Source organism: Coregonus lavaretus (genome assembly GCF_964263955.1).
Source record: "Coregonus lavaretus genome assembly, chromosome: 33".
In the NCBI taxonomy this organism is placed as follows: domain Eukaryota; kingdom Metazoa; phylum Chordata; class Actinopteri; order Salmoniformes; family Salmonidae; genus Coregonus; species Coregonus lavaretus.
Window position 1 is genome coordinate 6,688,777 of NC_140020.1, and position 19,082 is coordinate 6,707,858.

Sequence of the window (19,082 nt, forward strand, 5' to 3'; positions counted from 1 at the left end):
TTTATGTAACCATACCAAAAATGACATATCATGCTACTTTTAGTAGTTTGGTTTACTTTTACTATGTTACGTCTAGTCCTTGAGACCAGGCTGCAACTCTACACGCTTCACAGAAAACATCTGTCTGAGTTTGACCAAATCATCCCATCATAATTGTTCTCTTCAGAGATAGCCACAAGAAGAGAATATGCATGATAATTAATGGCGCGAGCGTAGGACATTTCACTTAATGCTAAGCATGAGGAGACTGACACGAACATGTGATCCAATGCCACGCTTATTTGCTTTTGCTGGCTTTTAAATGTTGAGACGGATTCAGAAGTGAGGTGATCTACCTTTTCCTGAATTTGTATCCAAAATGATATTCCTGAACTCGTCAGGACGCACAGATGTGTGCGGGAACCGGACTGTATCCATTTTCTCCTCCAAACTCGCGCCTGGTGCTGATATAGGTGTGGGGTTTACAATCCTGTCTGTCGGTGAGTTGGACTCCGTTATCATCACTTTCATCTCTGATCTAGAAAATGTATCCTAGAATAATAGACACGCTGATGTTGGTGCCTATTTGGTTGAGATTTATAGCACATGTTGTTATTCTTATTATTTTAGTGGTCAGGTTCTTCCTACACGTTACATTTTAGAAGGAACCGTGTGCTGCACATTATATTAACGACTTTGTGGACAATAGTAAATCATACAGGCTTATGTGTAAAATATTTTAAAGTATTTCATTTAGCTTATTTGTGGTATGTAAGTACTATGTATAGCCACCTACAGTGCATTCGGAAAGTATTCAGACCCCTTGACTTTTTCAGCATTTTGTTGCGTTACAGCCTTACTCTAAAATTGATTAAATTGTTTTTTTCCCTGATCAATCTACACACAATACCCCATAATGACAAAACAAAAACCGTTTTTTTGTGTGTGTGCAAATATATAAAAAATAACAAACTGAAATATCACATTTATTCAGACCCTTTACTCAGTACTTTGTTGAAGCACCTTTGGCAGCGATTACAGCCTAGAGTCTTCTTGGGTATGACAGCTACAAGCTTGGCACACCTGTATTTGGGGAGTTTCCCCCATTCTTCTCTGTAGATCCTCTCAAGCTCTGTCAGGTTGGATGGGGAGCGTCGCTGCACAGCTATTTTTAGGTCTCTCCAGAGATGTTCGATCGGGTTCAAGTCCGGGCTCTGGCTGGGCCACTCAAGGACATTCAGAGACTTGTCCCGAAGCCACTCCTGCGTTGTCTTGGGTGTGTGCTTAGGGTCGTTGTCCTGTTAGAAGGTGAACCTTCGCCCCAGTCTGAGGTCCTGAGCGCTCTAGAGCAAGTTTTCATCAAAGATCTCTCTGTACTTTGCTCCGTTCATCTTTCCCTCGATCCTAATATTTATATATTTCTTAATTCCATTCTTTTACTTTTAGATTTGTGTGTATTGTTGTGAATTGTTAGATACTACTGCACTGTTGGAGCTAGGAACACAAGCATTTCGCTACACCCGCAATAACATCTGCTAAATATTTGTATGTGACCAATAACATTTGATTTGATTTGATTTCGACTAGTCTCCCAGTCCCACAATATGATGCTGCCACCACCATGCTTCACAGTAGGGATGGTGCAAGGTTTCCTCCAGACGTGACTCTTGGCATTCAGGCCAAAGAGTTCAATCTTGGTTTCATCAGACCAGAGAATCTTGTTTCTCATGGTCTGAGAGTCTTTAGGTGCCTTTTGGCAAACTCCAAGCGGACTGTCATGTGCCTTTTACGGAGGAGTGGCTTCCGTCTGGCCACTCTACCATAAAGGCCTGCTTGGTGGAGTGCTGCAGAGATGGTTTTCCTTCTGGAAGGTTCTCCCATCTCCACAGAAGAACTCTGGACCTCTTTCAGAGTAACCACCGGGTTCTTGGTCACCTCCCTGACCAAGGCCCTTCTCCCCCGATTGCTCAGTTTGGCTGGGCTGTGTTCTTGGGGACCTACAATGCTACAGATTTTTTTTTGTACCCTTTCCTAGATCTGTACCTTGACACAATCCTGTCTCGGAGCTCTACGGACAATTCCTTCGACCTCATGGCTTGATTTTTGCTCTGACATGCACTGTCAACTGTGGGACCTTATATGGAGAGGTGTATGCCTTTCCAAATCATGTCCAATCAATTGAATTTACCACAGGTGGACTCCAATGAAGTTGTAGAAACATCTCAAGGATGATCAGTGGAAACAGGATGCACCAGAGCTCAATTTTGAGTCTCAAAGCAAATGGTCTGAATACTTATGTTAATAAGCTATTTCTGTTTTTTACTTTGAATACATTTGCAAACATTTCTAAAAACCTGTTTTTGCTTTGTCATTATAATGTATTTTGTGTTTAATCTAATAATAATAAATAATAATAATATGCCATTTAGCAGACGCTTTTATCCAAAGCGACTTACAGTCATGCGTGCATACATTTTTTTTGTGTATGGGTGGTCCCGGGGATCGAACCCACTACCTTGGCGTTACAAGCGCCGTGCTCTACCAGCTGAGCTACAGAGGACCACAGGATCTATTTTAGAATAAGGCTGTAATGTAACAAAATGTGGAAAAAGTGAAGGAGTCTGAATACTTTCCAAATGCACTGTATATCAATTTCAATCAATCAATTTTATTTTATATAGCCCTTCTTACATCAGCTAATATCTCGAAGTGCTGTACAGAAACCCAGCCTAAAACCCCAAACAGCTAGTAATGCAGGTGTAGAAGCACGGTGGCTAGGAAAAACTCCCTAGAAAGGCCAAAACCTAGGAAGAAACCTAGAGAGGAACCAGGCTATGAGGGGTGGCCAGTCCTCTTCTGGCTGTGCTACGATTTACACTTTATAGAAATATCAGTATTTCATGGTATTTTTATAACGTGTCAACTTTAGTGTTATAGGTGGCTATACCTAATAAAATGTGGTCTCAACGATAATACAGTTCACTAAGTGTACTGAATTTCCTTTCACCTGAGGTTCTGTGTCCACCTGTTAAATTAAACAGACTTATGATATTTGATTTGTAAATACACTCAGGAATGGACATAGCATTTATTTTTTTTAACCACATTTTTATTTAGTTTGTCACATAGCGTTTTTTAAAAATCCAAATTAGATTTTTGATCTAAGTGGGGCCAGTCTTTCTTTTTCCTCCAAGTCAGTTTGTGCTATCATGCCAACTCCTTGTCACTCATTGTCGTGCCAACCATGTTTGTCTTGACAATGAGAAATGGAGTTAACATGATAACACAAACTGATCTGGGACCAGGCTGATTTACATTTTTCCATCATCCTTTCATTTGTCTCTATGTCAGGTTGGTGGCACCTTAATTGGGGAGTACGGGCTCGTGGTAATGGCTGGAGCGGAATCAGTGGAATGGTATTAAATACATCAAACACATGTTTTCCATGTGTTTGATGTCATTCCATTCGCTCTGTTCCAGACATTATTATGAGCCGTCCTCCCCTCAGCAGCCTCTACTGGTGTCAGGGGTGTTAGTTTTACCTCTATTGGAATCTCCAACAGTCTTATTGTAGAAACAGAAAACACACTATCAAAGTCTTCCTCTATTAGGGTTCAGTAGTTCATGTGTTTGTACAGGCCTACTTTCATTTCAGTATTGCGGACACATGTTATTGCAGACACGGGTTATGACTTTGGGTCCATGCAGATTTAATTTCACCTGAATGCCTTCTTGCCTGGAACAGCTTCTATTTTAGGAAATCCATCTCTCTCTATTAGCATTGACTGGTGGCTCAGTAGTTCCTTAGTGGTGTATTTCCTCTGTGTCCGGCAGAGTTGTTTCTCACACCTCCTCTGTGATGTTTACCTATTGAGTGAACACACTACAGGGGTTAGCTGTGATTGCCAGCCAAACACCTTAACAGTAGAAAGGTCATCCGGTGAATGGTGTTTGTCTTACAGGAACATGATACTGTAGGTCTTATATAATGTCAGGTGTAATGCATGGAAGTGTTGGTTTAATATTTCCAACAGGTTATATTCAGGATCCATTCCGATCAGCAGAACTTTCTTTCCAAAGATACCTGTGGTTATTGCACCAGATCTTACTGTATATATTCAGACTACCATGAAAGATTACATGATCAGAATGCATGGTGCTCTCTGTTTTGACATGATCAAACCATATCAATATAACATTTCCAACATCCCATACACTCTTGTCCCTAATTCAGAGAAAATATTTATTTATATTTATTTTATTTTACATTTATTTTTGCAGGTCTCATTGAGATTAAGGTATCTTGTTCAAGGGAGCCCTGCATCACACAATTACACAACAAATGACACAACAGGAAATACACAAGAAAATACAACAATCATTCATGAAAAACAATTATCAATCTCTTCTCCTATCGCTCTAGAGATTCTTTGTTTCCCCTTTCTTGTCTTTCTTCCTACCAGTGCTCCTGTCCGTCCTTGGCAACGGCCTGGTGCTGGTCATCTCCTACCGGCGGAGGAAGAAGATGGTGGGCTCAGAGCTCCTCTGCGTCAACCTGGCCGTGGTAGATTTCCTATGTTGCATCTGTTTCTACCCGCTGTCCATTCTGTCATCATTTAACCATGCCTGGCTGGGGCACCACATCACGTGCGTCTACTACGGTCTGGGCTGCTACATTTTCGGCCTGTGCGGCATGTTCACCATCACCGCCATCAGCATGATCCGCTATCTGAAGACATTCAATAACCTGGTCTATGGTGAGTACAGCCTAGTCTATTTGGGGGGGGGGGGGGGGGGGGGGGGGGGTGAAACGCAGATCAGGTATTTGAAAGAATATGATTTGAACTCAGGTCTTGTGTCAGCAGGGGTGATGGTAAGGCTTGAGGTTGAGCTAGGTTATTGGGGTTCGGGTTAGGAGGGGATATGAGTGGGATGCGGGTGCAGCATAGTGGAGATGTAGACATGGTGGGGATGTTTGGAGATCCATCCATAAGGAGTGTGTCACATAAACAAGGTCCTCTACAGTACCAGGTACAGTACCAGACAATATCAGAATCCCTTATATCAGGGTTCCCCAACTGGCGGCCGCGGGTGGTTTTATTTGGCCCCCCAAGTTTTTTGAGCAAAATAAATGTCATTACAAATATTTTGTATTATTTATCATTTTCATTGTTGAACATTAAAGACTGTAAAAACACCAGGAAATAAGCTCCAAGTGATTTTAATTTTGGAAATCGGTTCCCAAGTATTCCCACGCATAATGGAGAGACGTGATCGTATACAAATGTAAGCAAGGTTTGAAATTATTATGTTTTAGTCAGATATTATATATTTTTGGGCTTCTTGAGATCAATTTGCAGTCTACAAATTATTTGTAATTATGTTCCGGCCCCACGACCATCAGCTCAAGAAAGAGCTGGCGCATAAACCACTTACTCGCTGCATTTTTCTATTATCAAGACACTTGATAACTCTTAACTGGTTAGGACAGCTCATGAGGTCGCCTAAATAGGCCCCATCTGTCGACTAGGTGGGACTCATGACTAAAGAGGCTTTATGCATAGAGTTTATTGTTACCCATAAGAGTAAGAGTAAAATGTATATTCTCAGCATTTACGACCAATTTTCTACTCTGAGACGCTTTGTGAATATGGGCCTTCACCGTAAGTGTCTCTACTTTTCATCGTCATCCATTATCACATATGCTCCAATTGCTCCAATATATGTGATTTTCACACTATTAGTCGCGCAATTGGTCACTTTGTCTGAAGGCGAGAGGCTTTTTGAAGGATGACCGTTAGGAGATTTTCACAGCAATTACTGGGCCCGTATCCACAAAGCATCTCAGAAAAGGTCCTAGGAATCCTGTTAAAGCCTATGTTAAGACAAAAAAAGAACTCCCAGCTAATAGTAGGTTATAGGATCAATCAATCAATTTTATTTTATATAGCCCTTCTTACATCAGCTAATATCTCGAAGTGCTGTACAGAAACCCAGCCTAAAACCCCAAACAGCTAGTAATGCAGGTGTAGAAGCACGGTGGCTAGGAAAAACTCCCTAGAAAGGCGAAAACCTAGGAAGAAACCTAGAGAGGAACCAGGCTATGAGGGGTGGCCAGTCCTCTTCTGGCTGTGCCGGGTGGAGATTATAACAGAACCATGCCAAGATGTTCAAAAATGTTCATAAGTGACAAGCATGGTCAAATAATAATCAGGAATAAATCTCAGTTGGCTTTTCATAGCCGATCATTAAGAGTTGAAAACAGCAGGTCTGGGACAGGTAGGGGTTCCATAACCGCAGGCAGAACAGTTTAAACTGGAATAGCAGCAAGGCCAGGCGGACTGGGGACAGCAAGGAGTCACCACGGCCGGTAGTCCCGACGTATGGTCCTAGGGCTCAGGTCTCTCAGTTGGCTTTTCATAGCCGATCATTAAGAGTTGAAAACAGCAGGTCTGGGACAGGTAGGGGTTTCGTAGCCGCAGGCAGAACAGTTGAAACTGGAATAGCAGCAAGGCCAGGCGGACTGGGGACAGCAAGGTGTCATCATGCCCGGTAGTCCTGACGTATGGTCCTAGGGCTCAGGTTCTCAGAGAGAAAGAGAGAACGAGAGAATTAGAGAGAGCATACTTAAATTCACACAGGACACTGGATAAGACAGGAGAAGTACTCCAGGTATAACCAACTAACCCCAGCCCCCCGACACATAAACTACTGCAGCATAAATACTGGAGGCTGAGACAGGAGCGGTCCGGAGACACTGTGGCCCCATCCGAAGAAACCCCCGGACAGGGCCAAACAGGAAGGATATAACCCCACCCACTCCGCCAAAGCACAGCCCCCGCACCACTAGAGGGATATCCCCAACCACCAACTTACAATCCTGAGACAAGGCCGAGTATAGCCCACAGAGGTCTCCACCACAGCACAAACCAAGGGGGGGGCGCCAACCCAGACAGGAAGATCACGTCAGTAACTCAACCCACTCAAGTGACGCACCCCTCCCAGGGACGGCATGAAAGAGCACCAGCAAGCCAGTGACTCAGCCCCTGCAACAGGGTTAGAGGCAGAGAACCCCAGTGGAGAGGGGAACCGGCCTGGCAGAGACAGCAAGGGCTGTTCGTTGCTCCAGCCTTTCCGTTCACCTTCACACTCCTGGGCCAGACTACACTCAATCATATGACCTACTGAAGAGATAAGTCTTCAGTAAAGACTTAAAGGTTGAGACCGAGTCTGCGTCTCTCACATGGGTAGGCAGACTGTTCCATAAAAATGGAGATCTATAGGAGAAAGCCCTGCCTCCCGCTGTTTGCTTAGAAATTCTAGGGACAATTAGGAGGCCTGCGTCTTGTGACCGTAGCGTACGTATTGGTATGTACGGCAGGACCAACTCGGAAAGATAGGTAGGAGCAAGCCCATGTAACGCTTTATAGGTTAACAGTAAAACCTTGAAATCAGCCCTTGCCTTAACAGGAAGCCAGTGTAGGGAAGCTAGCACTGGAGTAATATGATCAAATTTCTTGGTTCTAGTCAGGATTCTAGCAGCCGTATTTAGCACTAACTGAAGTTTATTTAGTGCTTTATCCGGGTAGCCGGAAAATAGAGCATTGCAGTAGTCTAACCTAGAAGTAACAAATGCATGGATTAATTTTTCTGCATCATTTTTGGACAGAAAATTTCTGATTTTTGCAATGTTACGTAGATGGAAAAAAGCTGTCCTTGAAACAGTCTTGATATGTTCGTCAAAAGAGAGATCAGGGTCAAGAGTAACGCCTAGGTCCTTCACAGTTTTATTTGAGACGACTTTACAACCATCAAGATGAATTGTCAGATTTAACAGAAGATCTCTTTGTTTCTTGGGACCTAGAACAAGCATCTCTGTTTTGTCCGAGTTTAAAAGTAAAAAGTTTTCAGCCATCCACTTCCTTATGTCTGAAACACAGGCTTCTAGCGAGGGCAATTTTGGGGCTTCACCATGCTTCATTGAAATGTACAGCTGTGTGTCATCCGCATAGCAGTGAAAGTTAACATTATGTTTTCGAATAACATCCCCAAGAGGTAAAATATATAGTGAAAACAATAGTGGTCCTAAAACGGAACCTTGAGGAACACCGAAATGTACAGTTGATTTGTCGGAGGACAGACCATTCACAGAGACAAACTGATATCTTTCCGACAGGTAGGATCTAAACCAGGCCAGAACTTGTCCGTGTAGACCAATTTGGGTTTCCAGTCTCTCCAAAAGAATGTGGTGATCGATGGTGTCAAAGGCAGCACTAAGGTCTAGTAGCACGAGGACAGATGCAGAGCCTCGGTCTGACGCCATTAAAATGTCATTTACCACCTTCACAAGTGCAGTCTCAGTGCTATGATGGGGTCTAAAACCAGACTGAAGCATTTCGTATACATTGTTTGTCTTCAGAAAGGCAGTGAGTTGCTGCGCAACAGCTTTTTCAAAAAATTTTGAGAGGAATGGAAGATTCGATATAGGCCGATAGTTTTTTATATTTTCCGGGTCAAGGTTTGGCTTTTTCAAGAGAGGCTTTATCACTGCCACTTTTAGTGAGTTTGGTACACATCCGGTGGATAGAGAGCTGTTTATTATGTTCAACATAGGAGGGCCAAGCACAGGAAGCAGCTCCTTCAGCAGTTTAGTAGGAATAGGATCCAGTATGCAGCTTGAAGGTTTAGAGGCCATGATTATTTTCATCATTGTGTCAAGAGATATAGTACTAAAACACTTAAGTGTCTCTCCCGATCCCAGGCCCTCGCAGAGCTGTGCAGATCCAGGACAGCTAAGCCCTGGAGGAATACGCAGATTCAAAGAGGAGTCCGTAATTTGCTTTCTAATGGTCATGATCTTTTCCTCAAAGAAGTTCATGAATTTATCACTGCTGAAGTGAAAGCCATCCTCTCTTGGGGAATGCTGCTTTTTAGTTAGCTTTGCAACAGTATCAAAAAGAAATTTTGGATTGTTCTTATTTTCCTCGATTAAGTTGGAAAAGTAGGATGATCGAGCAGCAGTGAGGGCTCTTCGGTACTGCACGGTACTGTCTTTCCAAGCTAGTCGGAAGACTTCCAGTTTGGTGTGGCGCCATTTCCGTTCCAATTTCCTGGAAGCTTGCTTCAAAGCTCGGGTATTTTCTGTATACCAGGGAGCTAGTTTCTTATGACAAATGTTTTTCGTTTTTAGGGGTGCAACTGCATCTAGGGTATTGCGCAAGGTTAAATTGAGTTCCTCAGTTAAGTGGTTAACTGATTTTTGTCCTCTGACGTCCTTGGGTAGGGAGAAGGAGTCTGGAAGGGCATCAATGAATTTTTGTGTTGTCTGAGAATTTATAGCACGACTTTTGATGCTCCTTGGTTGGGGTCTGAGCAGATTATTTGTTGCGATTGCAAACGTAATAAAATGGTGGTCCGATAGTCCAGGATTTTGTGGAAAAACATTAAGATCTACAACATTTATTCCATGGGACAAAACTAGGTCCAGAGTATGACTGTGGCAGTGAGTAGGTCCAGAGACATGTTGGACAAAACCCACTGAGTCGATAATGGCTCCGAAAGACTTTTGGAGTGGGTCTGTGGACTTCTCCATGTGAATATTAAAATCACCAAAAATTAGAATATGATCTGCTATGACTACAAGGTCTGATAGGAATTCAGGAAACTCAGAGAGGAACGCTGTATATGGCCCAGGAGGCCTGTAAACAGTAGCTATAAAAAGTGATTGAGTAGGCTGCATAGATTTCATGACTAGAAGCTCAAAAGATGAAAACGCCATTTTTTTGTATGATCGCTGGGTGATTCGTTTTAAGTCTAATACTGCGGGTAATGGAGTCGCCAATGACTAGGGTTTTCAATTTGTCAGAGCTAATGGTGGGAGCCTTCGGAGTCTCAGACCCCGTAACGGGAGGAGTAGAGACTAGAGAAGACTCAGACTCAGACTCCGACTCGCTACATAATGGGGAAAACCGGTTGAAGGTTTCTGTCGGCTGAATGAGCGACACCGGTTGAGCATTCCAACAGTATTTCCCTCCAGAAGCCATGAGAAAGTTGTCCGGCTGCGGGGACTGTGCGGGGGGATTTATACTAACGTTACTGTCTGTACTTACTGGTGGCACAGACGCTGTTTCTTCCTTTCCTACACTGATATTACCCTTGCCTAACGATTGCGTCTGAAGCTGGGCTTGTAGCACAGCTATTCTCGCCGTAAGGCGAGAATTCTCCTGTATATTATGAGTACAGCGACTGCAATTAGAAGACATCATGTTAATGTTACTACTTAGCTTCGGCTGTTGAAGATGTTGATGAACCATGTCCAGATAAAGCGTCCGGAGTGAAAAAGTTGAATAAGGGAAAAAAGTTGCGATGGAAAAAAGGAAAATAACGTAAAGTTGGCAGCTAAAACGCACAGGAAAATGACTCTTCTGTCTCGGGATAAACGTCCGGGGTGAAAAAGTTTAACGAAAAAAGATGAGTGAGGACAAAACTAAAAAGTTGGTAAATTTGTTGAACACAGAGATTGATTAAACGTTTATTAAAAGTAAAACGTGAATAGTTTGGCAGGTAGCCAAGTAGCAACAAACAGCACAGCAGCACAGCAGCACGGAGACAATGCGGAAGCGAGACGGAAGTTTAAACCAAACAGGGGATTTGAAAGATCTATAATTTTCATCGAACAAAAGGATGATGTTAAGACACTGTTCAGACAAACTCTGAGCCAGGAGTAAAATCAACTCATAAAAGTTTCTCGGCTAGTAATCACGACAGTTTGAGGTACCGCAAAGGAAAAATCGTTTTGATGCTCATTGACATTGTTGCAAATGATGAGGAATAACCAATCGCGATGAAGCATCGTCACGCTTCAGACGACCACGGTGAATGTGACTGTCAAATGTTGCAATGGTAAAACGTTTGATATAAATTTGGCCTAACACGATCACTTTGCCTACTCTTAATTCTTTGCTAATGTGTTGGAGTGCATAATTTTTTTTAACCAATTCAGGTGTTTGTGATATGCAGAATTGTTATAATATTACCGTTATATCAAAACACTCGTCACTCCCGTTTAATAACTCTAAATCGCAGTTGGCATCAAATCACTTGCCGGTAATGTTGCATAAAACATTTGAAAGATCTATAATTTTCATCGAACAAAATCAAAGTTAACATAGGCCCTAGATGCCTTTAATTGCCGAATTTATAGGCATGCCCAATTTAGCCATATTTTTTAACAATGTTTTATTGCGTTCCAAAGGGGATAACTTGAAATAGCATGATGTAGGTTAATTAAATATTATTTATTATTATTAGACTGTCATAACCATGTCATAACAGCTTACATAACTTGTCATAACCTGTCATAATATGGCCATAACATTGTCATGACCCATATATTTACACCTGTTGTGACATATATATTGCATTATTTTATGGCTGGTTATGACCCACACTTATTCAAATTCGTTTTTTCCCTGCCAAGAAGTTTCCTTTCGTTTGAGAGTTTGTTTCTTAAATCCTTTCTTGTTGTTGTAATGAATTCTTTAAAGTCATGTTTTCTTCATCATATTTTAAAGAACTTGTCGCAAATACACTTTATGATACTGTCAAGAAGCATTATGATAATAATAATATGCCATTTAGCAGACGCTTTTATCCAAAGCGACTTACAGTCATGCGTGCATACATTTTTTTTGTGTATGGGTGGTCCCGGGGATCGAACCCACTACCTTGGCGTTACAAGCGCCGTGCTCTACCAGCTGAGCTACAGAGGACCACATGATCATCCTGTGTCACTTTACTTAGACTAAGAAAATACACATTATGACAAGGTCATGAAGCATTATGACCATCATAATCATATAAGCCAGATAGGTCTATCACGTACATGCCCTTATGTCAGTCATCAGTCAAAAAGAGGGTGTCTTGTCCTGCTCCTGAAATCTGCTCCTGCATTCATCCCAGTCATCAGCAACAGAGCTGTGGGTTAGGTGCATGTCTGACATCAATGAGTGCGCAATTACAATGATAATTGAACATGGTCAATTTCAAAAACTGTTATATATCATAAACATACTGTTGACACCTAGGCCATGGTGTGATGGAATGTTTTGCCTTGTGTGGTAGGTTTTGTGGGTTTTGACACTCTTATGTAGGTGTCCTAACCAGCCATAAAATAACGCTATATATATATATATATATGTCACAACAGGTCTAAATATGTGTCATGACAGTGTTCTGACCATATTATAACAGGTTATAACAAGTTATGTCAGCTGTTATGACATATTATATTATATTATATTCTAACTGTAAGTCGCTCTGGATAAGAGCATCTGCTAAATGACTAAAATGTAAATGTAATATTATGACATGGTTATGACTGTGTCATAACGTGTTATGATGCTGTATGTCAAGTAAAGTGTTGCCATATTATAATATATGACAATATGACATCATCACACAAAGTGGGCAACGTCCTGCTTACAGACATCAACAATGACAAAATTCAAATCTGCGAAGACTACCACTATTGGCTCTGTTGTTGTTGTTGTTGTTGTTGTTGTTGTTGTTGTTGTTGTTGCTGTTGATGATATCAGTAAACAGGAAATCACCTCTCTGTATGATGATGTCCTGCCTTCAAAGCTCTGCGGTAAAAGGGCCCAGTTTTTCTCTGTGGTCTATTTATAGGCTGTATTTATAATGTATTGCATACATATTTATAGGTAGTTAAACAGGCTTGATCTATCTCTTGTTGTAGCAGCAACAACTCACCATCCCTAGGGTGGCTAGAACATAATGCTTGCTTTCCCATCCTTGGCACACACTCTTGTTGCCCTGATCTGAAAGACAACATGGGCACAATTCCATCTAGCCTATCACAGGGTAAGGGGGAGGTACTGTAGTACTACAATACATTGGAAAACTAAATGAAGTGCCTATGAGAGGGGGCTAAGGATCGATTTGGATTTGAGCCTCTCTCTCTCTCTCTCTCCCTCTCTAAGTGTGAGAGAAGAGTAGTGTTCAGCCCTGAGTACTGGGATCAGGTGTGTATTAGGACAGGTGGTGAGGGGAATAATGCCACGGGCAGGTTAGTCATCAGTCAGTCTTCTCATCTCAGTCGGGGACCTGTGAGATAGATGGTAATCAGGGAGCACCAATCTATCTGTCAGATCAATGGAGACCACATAGCATTTCCTTTGGTGAAATAGCCTTATTTGCCCATGGACTTTACATTTGTGTGCATTAACTCTGCAATATTTACAGGTATTCAAGCAGTAGAGAATTTGAGGTGTGGTACTCAGTACTGGTGTGTTCTGGCCCAAACCATGCACTGATTAATCAATTAATCATCCAAACACAATGACAATCCCAAATGTCACCCTCCCTTTAAGAATATAACCAGGCGATGATGTCTCTTTCCTTGCAGCAGTCTGGCTGGATGGCGCCAACATCCGGCTGGTGTGCTGCGCCTCATGGCTAGTCGCCGCCGTCTGGTCCTCCTTCCCGTTGTTCGGCTGGGGTGAGTATGTCCCCGAGCCCTACGGCCTGTCCTGTACCATCGCCTGGCACAGCTACCACACCTCCTTTAAAGACGCCTTCTACGTCATCTGCTCCTTCACTTGTTTTACGCTGGTGCCCGTCCTGCTCATCGTGGTGTCCCAGGTCCAGATCCTCTATAAAGTGTATCATTTCACCTACGCCTTGTCAGCCCGGGGGATCCAGCTCAACCTGAGCCAGGCCGAAATACGTCTCTCCATGGTGAGAAGGGTTAGGGTTTTATGTTTTGCTTAAAGAGGAACAATGACAATGTGCCTAAACCTCGGACTCAGTGGAGGACTGTGTTACAGTGCGTACGTCTTTCACTCAGGGAGAGCGGATGTTGAGCTTACTGCAGCGCTAGATAGAACTTTGTTGAATTACACAAATCTAAAAAAGAAATAAACGTTCTGTCACAGTGAACAGACTATATTTGTATTTGATGCAAGCCCAATCGATTGTCAGATATTCCATACAAGGTTTTCACATACATACAGCTTTAATGCACTTGGGAAATGTATACTGAAGCAAACTTTCACCCAGTTTTTAGATAAGAAAATATCTGCCTATCTTTCTGTCATTGTAACCATCCATCCAAATCAAATAATTCCATGTGTCCGCCTTTTGTCTTTATAAACTTTTCCACACGTATTCCGTGATATTGGGTAATCCAATGAGCAAACACTGCAGCTGTTGATTGCCAGTGATCATCATTTATCAGTACACAACTTTCAAGGAGTAGGGTATTTGATGCAAACACATAAGTATAACTTTTCAATTTTATAACATTACATTATTACATTCACTTGCTCGAGGATTTGGCCCTGGCTTGGAAACAAAATGTACATTTTTAGTCATTTAGCAGACGCTCTTATCCAGAGCGACTTCCAGTTAGTGAGCGCATACATCATTTTTTTTATTTTTTCATACCCCCTGTGGGAATCGAACCCACAACCCTGGCGTTGCAAACACCACGCTCTACCAACTGAGCTACATCCCTGCCAGCCATTCCCTCCCCTACCCTGAACGACGCTGGGCCAATTGTGCACCGCCCCATGGGTCTCCCGGTCGCGGCCGGCTACGAGCCTGGATTCGAACCAGGATCTCTAGTGGCACAGAGATCGGGAGCCCAAATCCCTTGCAATTTGTTAAATATTGTAATTTAGTCTACCCATTTGAAAATGTAATTGTAATAATAAATGTAATTATAGCATATTTGATTTACCCCAATAAAAAATTGGACAGCGAGCATGAATCACACGCAGTAATGCACACATACACAATAAAGCCCATGGGCTGCTTTTTCTCTCCTTGGTTAGCAGAGATCTCAGAAAAGGTAAAATTGTGAAACCTTGACCCAAATTCTGCACATAAACTGTATCGCACAGTTGATTGGCCTTCCTGAATATAGTCTGTTCGTGTGACAGAACGTACAGTTGAAGTCGGAAGTTTACATACACCTTAGCCAAATACATTTAAACTCAGTTTTTCACAATTCCTGACATTTAATCCTAGTATAAATTCCCTGTCTTAGGTCAGTTAGGATCACCACTTTATTTTAAGAATGTGAAATGTCAGAATAATAGTAGAGAGAATGATTTATTTCAGCATTTTATTTCTTTTATCACATTCCCAGTGGGTCAGAAGTTTACATACACTCAATTAGTAGTTGCTAGCATTACCTTTAAAATTGTTTAACTTGGGTCAAACGTTTCGGGTAGCCTTCCACAAGCTTCCCACAATAAGTTGGGTGAATTTTGGCCCATTCCTCCTGACAGAGCTGGTGTAACTGAGTGAGGTTTGTAGGCCTCCTTGCTCGCACACGCTTTTTCAGTTCTGCCCACAAATGTTCAACAGGATTGAGGTCAGGGCTTTGTGATGGCCACTCCAATACCTTGACTTTGTTGTCCTTAAGCCATTTTGACACAACTTTGGAAGTATGCTTGGGGTCATTGTCCATTTGGAAGACCCATTTGCGACCAAGCTTTAACTTCCTGACTGATGTCTTGAGCTGTTGCTTCAAAATATACACATAATTTTCCTTCCTCATGATGCCATGTATTTTGTGAAGTGCACCAGTCCCTCCTGCAGCAAAGCACCCACACAGCATAATGCTGCCACCACTGTGCTTCACGGTTGGGATGGTGTTCTTCGGCTTGACAGCATCCCCCTTTTTCCTCCAAACATACAGTGGGGGAAAACAGTATTTAGTCAGCCACCAATTGTGAAAGTTCTCCCACTTAAAAAGATGAGAGAGGCCTGTAATTTTCATCATAGGTACACGTCAATTATGACAGACAAATTGAGAAAAAAAAATCCAGAAAATCACATTGTAGGATTTTTAATGAATTTATTTGCAAATTATGGTGGAAAATAAGTATTTGGTCACCTACAAACAAGCAAGATTTCTGGCTCTCACAGACCTGTAACTTCTTCTTTAAGAGGCTCCTCTGTCCTCCACTCGTTACCTGTATTAATGGAACCTGTTTGAACTTGTTATCAGTATAAAAGACACCTGTCCACAACCTCAAACAGTCACACTCCAAACTCCACTATGGCCAAGACCAAAGAGCTGTCAAAGGACACCAGAAACAAAATTGTAGACCTGCACCAGGCTGGGAAGACTGAATCTGCAATAGGTAAGCAGCTTGGTTTGAAGAAATCAACTGTGGGAGCAATTATTAGGAAATGGAAGACATACAAGACCACTGATAATCTCCCTCGATCTGGGGCTCCACGCAAGATCTCACCCCGTGGGGTCAAAATGATCACAAGAACGGTGAGCAAAAATCCCAGAACCACACGGGGGGACCTAGTGAATGACCTGCAGAGAGCTGGGACCAAAGTAACAAAGCCTACCATCAGCAACACACTACGCCGCCAGGGACTCAAATCCTGCAGTGCCAGACGTGTCCCCCTGCTTAAGCCAGTACATGTTCATGCCCGTCTGAAGTTTGCTAGAGTGCATTTGGATGATCCAGAAGAGGATTGGGAGAATGTCATATGGTCAGATGAAACCAAAATAGAACTTTTTGGTAAAAACTCAACTCGTCGTGTTTGGAGGACAAAGAATGCTGAGTTGCATCCAAAGAACACCATACCTACTGTGAAGCATGGGGGTGGAAACATCATGCTTTGGGGCTGTTTTTCTGCAAAGGGACCAGGACGACTGATCCGTGTAAAGGAAAGAATGAATGGGGCCATGTATCGTGAGATTTTGAGTGAAAACCTCCTTCCATCAGCAAGGGCATTGAAGATTAAACGTGGCTGGGTCTTTCAGCATGACAATGATCCCAAACACACCGCCCGGGCAACGAAGGAGTGGCTTCGTAAGAAGCATTTCAAGGTCCTGGAGTGGCCTAGCCAGTCTCCAGATCTCAACCCCATAGAAAATCTTTGGAGGGAGTTGAAAGTCTGTGTTGCCCAGCGACAGCCCCAAAACATCACTGCTCTAGAGGAGATCTGCATGGAGGAATGGGCCAAAATACCAGCAACAGTGTGTGAAAACCTTGTGAAGACTTACAGAAAACATTTGACCTGTGTCATTGCCAACAAAGGGTATATAACAAAGTATTGAGAAACTTTTGTTATTGACCAAATACTTATTTTCCACCATAATTTGCAAATAAATTCATTAAAAATCCTACAATGTGATTTTCAGGAATTTATTTTCTCATTTTGTCTGTCATAGTTGACGTGTACCTATGATGAAAATTACAGGCCTCTCTCATCTTTTTAAGTGGGAGAACATGCACAATTGGTGGCTGACTAAATACTTGTTTTCCCCACTGTAACGATGGTCATTATGGCCAAACAGTTCTATTTTTGTTTCATCAGACCAGAGGACATTTCTCCAAAAGGTAAGATCTTTGTCCCCATGTGCAGTTGCAAACCATAGTCTGGCTTTTTTATGGCGGTTTTGGAGCAGTGGCTTCTTCCTTGCTGAGAGCCTTTCAGGTTTTGTCGATATAGGACTCATTTTACTGTGGATAGATACTTTTGTAGCCGTTTCCTCCAGCATCTTCACAAGGTCCTTTGCTGTTGTTTTGGGATTGATTTGCACTTTTCGCACCAAAGTACATTCATCTCTAGGAGATAGAACGCGTCTCCTTCCTGAGCGGTATGACGGCTGCGTGGTCCCATGGTGTTTATACTTGCGTACTATTGTTTGTACAGATGAACATGGTACCTTCTGGCATTTCCAAATTGCTCCCAAGGATGAACCAGACTTGTGGAGGTCTACCATTTTTTTCTGAGGTCTTGGCTAATTTCTTTTGATTTTCCCATGATGTCAAGCAAAGAGGCACTGAGTTTGAAGGTAGGCCTTGAAATACATCCACAGGTACACCTCCAATTGACTCAAATGATTTCAATTAGCCTATCAGAAGCTTCTAAAGCCATGACATCATTTTCTGGAATTTTCCAAGCTGTTTAAAGGCACAGCCAACTTAGTGTATGTAAACTTCTGACCCACTGGAATTGTGATACAGTGAATTATAAGTGAAATAATCTGTCTGTAAACAATTGTTGGAAAAATTACTTGTGTCATGCACAAAGTAGAGGTCCTAACCGACTTGCCAAAACTATAGTTTGTTAACAAGAAATTTGTGGAGTGGTTGAAACATAAGTGTATGTAAACTTCAGACTTCAACTGTACATATGTTTTGTAGATTTGCGTTATTATACAACGTTCTATCTAGCGCTGCAGTGATGGGGGGTGGTGTAATCTTGTGTTGTTGCTCTAGCTCTACCTCCACTCTCCCTGAGTGAGAGAGGTGACCACTGTGAGAGACAGTCCTCCACTGAGTCAGAGAGGTTTAGGCACTTTGACAAATTTCACAAATTTGCCATTTACATTGACATTTTAGTCATTTAGCAGATGCTCTTATCCAGAGCGACTTACAGTTAGTGAGTGCATACATTTTTCATACTGGTCCCCTGTGGGAAACGAACCCACAACCCTGGCGTTGCAAGCGCCATGCTCTACCACCTGAGCTACAGGGGAACGTTTTGTGGGGCAATTTGCGATTGGTGCATCCATTTTGGGACTTTTAAATGAATGGTGTATACCCATTAATTCTTGAATAATTTAAGTTATAAATGCCTAATGAGCTTTAGGATTAAGGATTGGGGCTTTAAATGTAGACTCAGCAAGGAGACATCATCATATACCTTCAGGCTCTGATCAGTCCCTACACCCAAAACGAGGGCATTGCGTTCATCCACCTCTGGCCTGCTGGCCCCCCTACCTCTGCGGAAGCACAGTTCCCGCTCAGCCCAGTCAAAACTGTTCGCTGCTCTGGCTCCCCAATGGTGGAACAAGCTCCCTCACGACGCCAGGACAGCGGAGTCACTCACCACCTTCCGGAGACACTTGAAACCCCACCTCTTTAAGGAATACCTGGGATAGGATAAAGTAATCCTTCTACCCCCCCTTACCCCACCCCAAATAAATAAATAAATAAAATAAAACAAATTGTAAAGTGGTTATCCCACTGGCTATAAGGTGAATGCACCAATCTGTAAGTCGCTCTGGATAAGAGCGTCTGCTAAATGACGTAAATGTA

General features: G+C 42.4%; 1 protein-coding gene across 1 annotated transcript in view; it reads left to right on the plus strand.

Annotated features, from left to right (window-relative positions):
* Positions 1-358: 358 nt before the first annotated feature.
* The window catches only part of opn8c (opsin 8, group member c), a gene marked incomplete at both ends in the record, with an annotated part of 29,970 nt that continues 11,246 nt past the window's right edge, over positions 359-19,082 (plus strand). Inside the window, 3 exons of the mRNA XM_084150738.1 lie at positions 359-479; positions 4,443-4,736; positions 13,406-13,737. Of these exons, the coding sequence (XP_084006864.1) occupies positions 359-479; positions 4,443-4,736; positions 13,406-13,737 (747 nt within the window). The remainder of the gene's footprint in view (positions 480-4,442; positions 4,737-13,405; positions 13,738-19,082) is intronic.